This window comes from Myodes glareolus, chromosome 11, assembly GCF_982192425.1.
Source record: "Myodes glareolus chromosome 11, mMyoGla1.1, whole genome shotgun sequence".
NCBI classification, from domain to species: domain Eukaryota; kingdom Metazoa; phylum Chordata; class Mammalia; order Rodentia; family Cricetidae; genus Myodes; species Myodes glareolus.
The window spans coordinates 16191578-16202881 of NC_142036.1; the positions used below are offsets into that span (position 1 = coordinate 16191578).

Sequence of the window (11304 nt, forward strand, 5' to 3'; positions counted from 1 at the left end):
CATACAAACATTTAGATAAACTTTCAAAATATGTAACAAAAATGTGTTGAAAAAAGACCAAGTTTCTGGAAGGTCTGATCAATTCAGTATTTAAGAAGAATACATGAGAGAAACTTTGTGGCAAGCTTTATGTTCTATGTATCACTGCAGATAGACTTGACCTACAAAATAAGGATAGGGTCAACTGTAACCAAAAACAGTATACTTCCCCTGGTGGCCAACCCAGGAATGGAGCCCTGTACAGAAGAGGAGAAAAAAAACAAAAAACAACAAAAAAAAACCTGGCTGTTCTGTCACTCACACATGAGAAGTGAGTCCCAGAAAAAGATGTGGGGAAAGGGAAACCATCCCAAAACACTAACATGAATTTACAAAATCGAAATCGGGGAAAGGGGAGTTAGACTACATAAATGTGAGGGATTGGAGTCACAATCTGAAAGTCATTTATTCTTGGGGTGTCCAAACGCTCACCCAGAATCCCTCTCCTATATTTTCACTTTTACCTAAACATAGAGTTCAGTCTCTTAATAACAACTTAAAAGCAATCTCCTTTTCCAAGGTCCAAATCCTTGCAATTTCTGCAGTCTTGTTTCCAAGGAAAAGCGTTTATCTTTTCAAACTAGTGGTATAACCTACTTAGAAAAGCCTCCTGTTCTGAAGCCCTCCAGCCAGGACGGTTCACTCTAGCTGTACAAGACTGTCTTTTGAATTTTATTTCTGAAACAAAACCCACGTCCCTTCAAACATTTCCTGTAACAACCACCTTTAAAGTCAGTCTCATACAGAGAAGGGACATGATCGTGGGCATTAAAAGCCAGCGAATTCCTTTGTCTGATAGGATTTTCCCCCCTAGTATCACTTTAAATTTTCTTCCACACAGATCAGCAGCAAGGGAACTAAAATGCCCCATTCTTAGGGACAGGGATTTCTAGTAGATGGACACGGTCGGTTAGCTATGGCTTTTTGATGGTTCTATTCTTTCACAATCTCTTCCTTCCCACCCCACCCCCAAAAAGAAAAAGAAATAAAGGAAACACACACATTTACAAACGGATCCCAAAATAGCAGCCACAAACGAGGCTCTCTTATCTAGGCAGATGCTCTCTGGAAAGCACACTTCTTTTATTACCTGGTTGGAGTGGAAGGACGGGGGGAAGGGGGGATCGTTACTCCACTGGCCCTCAGGATGGGATGGGACGGGAGTCAAGAGGTAGCGAGAGCTCAGGGTTGGCAGGGTAACACTGGGAGACTGTTCGAAGTAAGAAGTCTCCGCGGAGCCCTGAGTCCGAGCGCCCCAGGACGCCAACTCTCCAGCACTGCCACCCGGGATCCCGTCCTGGACCCTGTGCACCTCACCTGAACGCAGGGACACCCCACTCCGGCCCGGTCAAGTGTGGCCTTCTCAGTGCCAGGGGCGCAGCGGGCGGGTACTGTCCCCACCCGGGCCGCGGCCTCCCCGCACCCGGATCTGCAGCACACTCGTGTGCGAGCGTGCGGCGCCGCCTGCCCTCGCGCCCCGTGTGCCCCCGCGGACCGTAGGCCAACACGCACAAAAACAAAGTTGTCGCCGGGCTCCCGCCGCTCGCTACTCACCGGGATCGAAGTCGGGCACAGCCGCCTGGTACTGGGGTCCCACCCGCATGCCGCCGCCACCTGCGGGGAAGCAGAGCACGGCGGTCAGCGCGGGCGCGGGCTCGGGCCGGGCGCGGGGGCGGCTGCCACCTACCGTGCTCCTCGTCGCTGGACGAGCCCGAGCTGCCTTCCTCCCAGGAGTTGCTGCCGCTGTTTCCGTTGGGAGCCGCCGCCGCCAAACTTTTATTCTGGCCATTATTGGGGGCGGCGGCGGCCGAGGCGGCGGCGGCGGCCGAGGCGGAGGCGGTGCCGGCTGAGGCGGCGGCTGAGGCGGCGGCCGAGGCGGCCGAGGCAGCGGCCGAGGCGGCGGCGGCCGCTGTGTTCCTTCCTCGTCGCTTCCCTGAGACCTCGGGGCCCTTCTCCACCATGGCCGGCATCGACGGGGCCCGGGGCCGGGCCAAAGTGACGGGGACCCCGGCTCGTGCGGCGCGGGCGGCGGGCCGCGGGCAGGGGGCGCAGGTGGGCGCCGGGCCGGGCGGGCGCGCGGGATCCGCTGGCGCGAGTTGGGGCTAGAGGAGGCCCAGACGGGCGGAGCGACGAGCCGCCTCAAGCCCCCGACGCCGAACGGAGCGCAACTTTGGCTCTCATCGCCGCCCGCACTTCGCTGGCTCTAACTACTCCGGGAGCCGCGGGCGGGGGGAGGGGCGGGGCCTGGGCGGAGGAGGGCCGCGCGCAGCCTAACCCGTCGCGCGGAGGCTCCGCCTTCGCGCACTTCCATTGGCTCTCACGAGATCCGGGCGGCCAGCGGCTTTATGGTAGGTCCTCGGGGGCGTCCGTCAGGCTACGGGGGCGGGAGCACGGGAAGGGGGGAGGCTCCGCGCTTCCGTTGGCCCGGTTAGGTTGACGCGTATCGCCCACTGTACGTGGTTTGAGGTTTGCGATCGCTCTACGCCCCATGATCCATCTCTCGAGGCAACAGCGAGGAGTTAGCCGCCCTGCTAGCCCCCTCCCCCTCCCCCGGCGCCCCGCTCCCTCCGCGCGCACCCTGTGGGCCCCGCGTCACCTCCCCCAGGGATCCCGCCGAGCGTCCCTTCGGCTTCCCAAAGTGAATGTGCCCGACGCGAGAAGAGAAATCGCGGGCAAGGTCGGGACTACTTTCCCCCTCGCGCGGAGGAGTACGCACACAGTTTGAATGGGTTCTATACAAAGAGGGGAAACTAATTGGAAGAAACTAATTGCGCCCCCGCGTCGCCCAGGGGGATTGGGATGTACTAGGGCAAGGGAACCTGGGGACGAGGCTCTCGGGTGGCAGTGTCCCCCGAGGGAAAGAAAGCAGTTGTGCTAAGAATCCATGGCGCTCCCCGCTAATTGGGTTGGGGGCCACCGTGTCCCCGCATTGCCCGAGGGGCAGCGGGAGGAGTCGGCACGATCGGCCCGGGAGCACCTCGAAGCCGTCGGGGTGAGGGGAGGTGCCGAGCGGGCCCCGGGGCGGCGGCGGGACTTAGACTGGCTGGGGGCCCCACCGCGAGGAAAAGGAAAGGGCTTGGGTCCCGGCTCGACGCGGGAGGAGGGTCACTTCCCGAGACCCTGGCCCTTCCCCCATCCCGCAGGGCCGAGGGCCTGAACGCGTAGGAGTCGGTGACACCCAGCCTCGGGCGTCCTTGTCCCTGGAGTGATCAGCGAGGGGCCGTCACTGTGTGACAGCTGCTTGTGGAGCTGGGTGGGCTGCCCCACCCCCCGCGCCAGCAGTCAGCCAGACCTGGGGACTATACATGAAACCATGAAAAAAAAAAAGAAAGAAAGAAAGAAAGAAAAGAGAGAGAGAGAGAGAGAGAGAGAGAGAGAGAGAGAGAGAGAGAGAGAGATGGCTATTTTTCGTTTAAGTTACTTTAGACCTGGGCTTCACATGGGGACAGTTTTTACACCCGCTCAGGATATAAATAGCTACAGGGAGAAAACGAGAGTTTTATGGCTTTAAAGCCTGAATAAATAAGCAGGGTTTTCTCTTCCACGTTTTCTGCAGCGCGAATCATTTTAAACTTCGCTGAAGTGACCACGTTCACTTTTAAGTAGCCTTTAAGAACAGGGCCCCGAGCCTCCCGGTAGCAGATCCCTGCCCCCACCAAGTTCCTAGTCTTGCTCTTGGACTGCTCTCTGAAGGACACCCCTTTACTTAGAGAACCCAGGGTGCTGCCAGCATGAGCCCCAGGATATCTGCAAAATCAGAGGTGAGAATCAGGGGTGACCTTCTGGGACAAGTACCCGGATGAAGTCATGACTTCGGCAGAGCTGAACCTTGGAGGCTGGAGGCACTCCGCCCTGCTCCTTCCCTGCCTTTTGAGATGTACCATAGATTGAGGTTAACCTACAGAGCACAACGGTGATTTCAGTTACTTAATAGGATAGATGGAGTGACCCAACACAAGAATCCCATTCCCTACCCACTGGAACCCCAAGCTTTCAGCTACTTCCTAGAAAGTGCCTCCTCTTTCTGGAATCAGGGCCCCAGAAAGGGAAGCCCACAGCCTCTAGGGCAGGCCTGGCTGGCTAAGGCAAGCCAGGATCCCATGGCTCTCAACTCTCAGCTACTATGTTGCACCCAGGGCACCTTACCTGTCTCACCCAAGCTTAGACCCTGATCCAGTGTGGCCTCCCCCACCCCACCAGTCACTGAAAGGGAGAATGGGTTTGGGAAGAAGGAAGCTGAGATTATTTGAACTCTTCTCTACTGCCTACCCCCACCCTACCTGCCAGCCCTGAAATCTTGCTAGTTTGTAAATTCCGGGTGCCTCAGTGAACTTTCCAGTTAGTTATTTGATTGGTTGGTTGGTTGGGCTTTGTTATTTCAGACAGGTTCTCCTTTAACTCTTGCAGGTCTTGTACTCCCTACATAGCTGAGGATGATGACCTTCAACCCCTCACCCCTCTGCATCTACCTCCCAAGTACTGGGATTACATGGATGTGTTGCCATCCTAAAAGATATTATTTATAGTTATATATGTGTGTAAGAGAGAATGTCACCTATGGGCAGGTGCCTGCAGAGGTCAGAAGAGGGTGTTGGGTCTCCTGGAACTGGAGTTACTGAAGTTTGTGAACTGTCCCACTAAGCTTTAAGAAGGAAACCCAGGTCATCTGCAAGAACAGTTCACCACCTAACCACTAGGCCACCTCTCCAGCCCCATGGTTGGGTTTTTTGTTTTTGTTTTCCTAAGATGGGCTTTCTCTGTATAGTCCTGGCTGTGCTAGAACTCATTTTGTAGCCCAGGCTGACCTCACACTCACAGAGATCCACCTGCTTCTGCCTCCCTAAAGGCCTGTACCACCACTGCCAGCTGTGGCTGGTTTTTTGAGACAAGGTCTCATACTGTAGCTAAGACTAACCTCAAACTTACAGCAAGCCTTCTGCTTCCACCACCACCAAGTGAGTGGTGTGAAAACAAAAGCCACCATACCTGCTTTGTATTTTTTTTTTCAACAACTATGCTCCCTAACAAACATTCACTGCTCTAGTTTAACCGCAAAGCCACATGGGTATCCACTGGCCTGCAACCTGTCAGCTGGTGTTTCCATTCACTAAAGAACAGGGGACAACACTGGTTGACTTATTGGTTTTTGTTTATATTTTTCTTTGACAGGGTCTCAGTAGTAGTCCAGGCTGGCCTGGAACTCCCTACTGAGACCAAGCTGTCCTCTGCCTCCTCAGTGCTGGTGGTAAAGGCATGAGTCACCATGACTGACTTCCTGGTGGATGTTTTATACCAGCTCATCTCCTCCAGGCTTATGTTCCCTCCCTCTGCCATAAGGAGCCTTCAACCTGAATGAAGGAAACCCTCTTTCTTATTGCTGTTGTGGTGGTGCCCACACATAACTCCTTGATGGGGAAAATATGCAACCATGTATTAAAAATGATACTCCATACACTAATAGATCTACTGTATTAGTGTCCAAAACAACTTCAGCCCTATACTCTCATTGTACCTCCACAGCCTCTGTTCCTAAGCTTCTAGGCCAAGATTCACCTAGTACATTGAGAAAAGCTAAAGCCCTCAGGCAGGAGTGCTCCTGAGTCCCCAAACTGACACATGTCCCCTGCCTTGCACTCCCCCTCCTCAGATTCTCCCACCCCTGCTGTCTTCCTTACACTGCCAGTGCTTTCTGCCCCACTCCAGGCTAACACTGGACCAGTATTTTCAAAAGAGACCTGCCTCCTAGGACCCTCTAGTCTTGGCTCCACGTCTCTATTCCCCTGGCCAACAAAGCCCTCAGAAGCTGGTCTACACTTGCCTTCTCTGTTCCTTCCCACCACAATCTCTTCTCACCCCACCTGAAGGACCCTGTTTCACCCCTCCCTCCTTGCTACCCTGTACAATAGCAATTATTGGTAGCAATGAGCCTTCCAGAAGCACCTGAGCAGACCATTCCTCCCAGAACTCCATGGTCTCTCTGAACATCCTCACTCTCTCACTTGTTCTGCCTCAAAGACACCTCCTCCAGTCTCCTTCACAGCTCCGCCCCTTCCTCCTAACCTATAATTGCTCTGTTCATGGTCTGTGCTTTCCTCTTCTCTGTGCCTACAGCACAGTAGGTACTCATTAGATGTTGAGGGAAGGGTGATGTGGAGTACAAGCTACTGTGGGTGCACAGAGCTGAAACAAATCCCAGAGGAGAAAGGGGATCCCCTAGAACAGGTGAAATCTTCCTGAAATGTTGGCTACATGGAGAAGCTCTTACTACCAGTCTCTGTCCTCTTCCGTCCCCTATTTCCTCTTCCAGTTGCTTGGCTCCTAGAGACCGGAATTCCTGACCTACATGTGACCCAGAATTGGTTGACATTAAAACGTTCCTCGTCAGCCGAGCAGTGGTGGCGCACGCCTTTAATCCCAACACTCGGGAGGCAGAGGCAGGCGGATCTTTGTGAGTTTGAGGCCAGCCCGGTCTACAAGAGCTAGTTCCAGGACAGGCTCCAAAGCCACAGAGAAACCCTGTCTCGAAAAACCGTTCCTGGTCCCCTGTCCGTGAGTAATGGGCTCAGGCATGGGTATATGACACCGCCAGAACAGCCACCGCCCTTTCTAGAACTTTTCTTAGAAGGCATCCTCATTTCTGAGGTCAGGACCTAAGAGGAGGAGCCCAGAGCCTAGCTGAATAAGGTAAGCCAAGATTCCAGGATTTTCCACTACTATGATACATCTAGGACATCCTGCCTCCCTCACCCTAATTTGGTCCCTTCTCTAGGAAACCCTTCCCCATACCTGCATCACTCATAATAGAGGGTGAGCTTAGGCTGAAGGAACCTAGAGCCATCTGAACTCTGCCTACTGCCTACTTCATCCTATGTTACAGGCATGAAATCTTAGCCTTTGAATTGATTGCTTTGGATTTCTGTTACAACTCAAGAATACTGAATGATACAAATGACAGGAGCATGCAGTCAAAAAGCTAGCCTTCCCCAATACATAGAATAAGTATCTGTGTATAGAGCTCTGCTAGCATTGAAATCAATAGCCCCTGTAATAACCCTCAGTAAATACAATTATGTCATCATCCCAGTGTAGCAGATAAGGAAACTGAGGCAGTAAGAGGTGACTGATTTGCCCAAAGTCATAGACTTAAAGAGTAGTGGGAAAAGGACACATCTAAGCCACAGAGCTGTGGACCAGGAGGGGAATGCTGGGGCCAGCAGCAAAAATCTATATGAAATTCCTTGTCTTGATCCTTAATAAATACAATGTTGCAGGTTAGGGCCATAACCCAATTGATAGAGTTCTTACCTAGCTTCGCATGTGGGAAGCCCTGTGTTCATTTCCCCTGCATCACAGAAACCAGGCATGGCTACACCCACCAGTAACCACAGCAACTCAGGATGTAGAGGCAGGGGATCAAGAGTTCAAGTTCAGTCCTGAGAGTTTGAGGCCAACCTCAAAACAATCAAATAAATAAAAAATAAAATGTTGATGGCTCATGTTGATACTTTATTACTGATTTAGATGACTCATTATTAGAACATTCTACTTGGCAAAGAACAGCTTCTACAGAGATGGAGACAGACAGACATGGCCAGAGCTGGTGGGTGGCAAAAAAAAAAAGTTTAGAAACTGAGACTTTTAGTATACCAGTTTAAATCTGAGCTGAATGTGAAGAATCCAGGAGCCCACGAACCTGGGAAAGGTATCACAGAAAGCAGACAGCATTAGCAGTGCCCAGAACCCTGTCCCACTGTCCAGGCAGCTTCTTAGAAGAGCATCTGCACTTATCTTTGATGCGGGAGAATTGTCTGTATTCTGTCAATCATATTTTAATAAAACGCTGATTGGCCAGGCAGGCAGTATAGGTGGGAAAACCAGACAGGAAGTAGAGGTGATACAATGAGAACAGGAGAATTCTGGGAAGCAAGGAGGTTCCTCTGCCACTCCTGTACAGACCACCGAAGAGACAACATGTAACCTGCCCAGCTGAAAAAGGTATGGAGCCACTATGGCTAACATAGATTAGAATAATGGGTTAATATAAGTTATAAGAGTTAACAAGAAGCCTGACCCTATGGGCCAATCAGTTTATAACCTTATGGAGTCTTGTGTGTGATTTTCTTTGTTGCTTGCCAGCTGTTGGGGTACTGGGCTGGACAGAAACCCCAACAAGCCGGCCCTCATGTTACATATGGCGCCCAGACGTGGATAACTGAATCCACAGAAAGCCTGAGAAAGCTTGGAAAAGAATAGAGTAAAGCATGGCTTCTTGGTGGCAGCAATTTCTCAGGTCTACTTTGCTTGCTAGAGGCAAGCAAACGCTCTCATCTGAGAGAGGCTTCCTGACTCAGCTTTAGCTGCAAAACCTTGCAGCTCTTTAAAGAGGTCCTGCCACAAAACACTTAAATGTTGTTGATGACAAGCTGAACGCATTCTTTTCAGTTTTCAGCTGTAGCAGGAGAAAAGCTGTGCTGTTTTAAAATGCTGGCTATCTGGGCTGTCCTGCCAGAGCAAACTCTGACTCTTTCAGGCAGGCAGTCCGACTGAGTGTGGTCTGTGAGCAGAATGCTGCAGCTTGCTTGCTGGCAAGGACCTTGAAACGCCATAGAGTTGTGGCAGTGAACACAGCTCTGGCTGGTACCTCAGCCTTGAGGCTGAAAAGCTAAGGAATGAGCTGGATCTAGCCATCAAAGCCACAGCTCTCCATATTGCTTAGTAAATTAAAGACTCATATGGTCAGAAAAAGAAAAATATACAGTAAAGAGAGATTCAAAGAGGAAGAAAACCTCTAAATGGTTTACAGTGTGTATATGCAGGCTAAAAGTTAAAGTTCTTAAAGTTAAAAGGAAAGAAAGAGAGTAGTTGGGTGTGGTGGTACACACCTTTAATCCCAATGCCTGGGAGGCAGAGGCATATTGACCTCTGTGACTTCAAGGGGTAGAGGTAGATTGACCTCTGTGACCTCAAGGTGTGGTAGTACACGCCTTTAATCCCAATGCCTGGGAGGCAGAGACAGATCTCTGTGAGTTCAAGGTGTGGTAGCATACACCTTTAATCCCAGCACTGGGGAGGCAGAGACAGGAGGATCTCTGTGAGTTCAAAGACAGCCTGGTCTACAGTGTTATTCCAGGACAAAGATATACAAAGATCCTGTCTCAAAAAGTAAAAGTAAAAATAAAAGAAATAGAGGTTAAAATAAAGCCACATAAAGATGGAAAATGCACAGAGAATCTTCATACTGTATGCTATTATGCTCTCTTTAAATTGTTTGATTGCTGAGGAAGGAGCAACAACTGCTAAAAGACTTTTGTTTATAAATGCTGCTGAACTAACCCAAGATAGGAATTTTGAAAATACCTTGGCTTCAAAACTGAAGTCAAAAGGTATGTTACTTTGGAGAAGAGATTTTGCTTTTGTTTCCACAGAAAACGAGAGGCTCTGGATTTATTCAGAGTTAAGAAAAATCACCTTTGACCAAGGGAGGCCACCTGAGAAATCTCCGGCAGGAACAGATGACCCAGATGACAGAGTTCTACATCCAGAACTGATTCAAGGCTGCTGCCTGAGATGACCAAGACTCCCAGGATGCTTCAGTCAGGACTTGATTATAACTCTAAATTTTCTTTAGGTCCCCATAAGACCATCAGCGCCCCCAACCAGCAGGAAGTAGCCTGAAATACTACGCCCACATTCCCAACAAATGGATTATGGGTATTTTCCTTTGTTAAAAAAAAAAAAGAGGGAAATGATGCGGGAGAATTGTCTGTATTCTGTCAATCATATTTTAATAAAACGCTGATTGGCCAGGCAGGCAGTATAGGTGGGAAAACCAGACAGGAAGTAGAGGTGATACAATGAGAACAGGAGAATTCTGGGAAGCAAGGAGGTTCCTCTGCCACTCCTGTACAGACCACCGAAGAGACAACATGTAACCTGCCCAGCTGAAAAAGGTATGGAGCCACTATGGCTAACATAGATTAGAATAATGGGTTAATATAAGTTATAAGAGTTAACAAGAAGCCTGACCCTATGGGCCAATCAGTTTATAACCTTATGGAGTCTTGTGTGTGATTTTCTTTGTTGCTTGCCAGCTGTTGGGGTACTGGGCTGGACAGAAACCCCAACAAGCCGGCCCTCATGTTACATATCTTCAAAGTCACAAGAGATACTCGACCTGCCACTGGCTTGTTGCTTAGTACGCTAACAACTCAACAAGTGAAGTGAATCATAGACCTAATTACAAGAAAGAACTAAAACCATAAAACAGAAGAAAACCTAGGAGCAAGCTTCATATCATATGTAGTGTGTGTGTGTGTGTGCGTGCGTGCATATCCACACACATGTGTATATTGGTTTTCTGAGAGAGAGTCTTACATTGCAGCCCAGACTGGCCTGGAAGTCTGTGTGTATCAGATTGTCCTGGAAATTATGTAGACCAGACTTAGAGCAATTCAGTGTTGGAGTCCTTACCTGGCATGTGCCAGACCCTGGACTCAGTCCCCAGTGCTACAAAAACTAAAACCCACCCCACAATGGGCAGCCTTGTCATGCCTGCTATGACAGCTGTTACCAGAAAGACAGGCAATAACAACTGCCGAGGAAACATGCAGAAATTGGAACCCTCTGCAAGTGGAAATTTAAAATGACACATCTGCTTTGGGAAACACTTTGGCAGATTCTCAGAAAGTTAAACATAGAACTACCATTTCACCCATAAATCCCACTCTGACATATCGGCCCCAGAGGACTGAAAGCATGTCCATGTGGAAGCATGTGTACATATGCTCTAAGAAGTACCATTCATAATAGCCATAAAGTCAAAAGTACAATGACTGTCATGTGGATGAATGGTTAGATGTGGTTTGGAATCTACACACTGGAATACGACTCAGCCATAGAAAGGAACCAAGTTTGTTACCTTACTAGGGAAGGACCTGGAAAGCATTATAGAACGTGAAAGGGGTCCCTCATAAAACCCTGGGAATGAGATGATTCTGTATGAGACCAAAAGTCTGGGACAGGCTGATGTGTACAGAGAAAATACATGGATGGTTCCTAGACTAAAGGTGGGGGGCAATTATGGCCACTAATGGGGTCAAACCCAGGGTCTCACTCCTTGTGTATGCAAGCCCCCTGTTGCTTTCTAGGGCTTCTCTCTCTCCTCTCCCTTCCCCATATAGTTGGGCACGTGCCATGGTGCACATGTGGAAGACAGAAGACAAGTTTCAGGAGTTGGTTCTCCCCTTCCACAACTGATTTCAGGGA

The 11304-nt window shown here is 50.1% G+C and overlaps 1 protein-coding gene across 1 annotated transcript in view; it reads right to left on the reverse strand.

The window, feature by feature from the left end:
* Positions 1-2239, reverse strand: part of Rcor1 (REST corepressor 1) — a 90537-nt gene extending 88298 nt beyond the window's left edge. The window contains exons 1-2 of the mRNA XM_085697965.2: positions 1727-2239; positions 1594-1653 (exon numbers count right to left, since the gene is read on the reverse strand). Coding sequence (XP_085554091.1) covers positions 1594-1653; positions 1727-2009 — 343 coding nt within the window. The 5' untranslated portion in view covers positions 2010-2239. The remainder of the gene's footprint in view (positions 1-1593; positions 1654-1726) is intronic.
* Positions 2240-11304: the final 9065 nt, after the last annotated feature.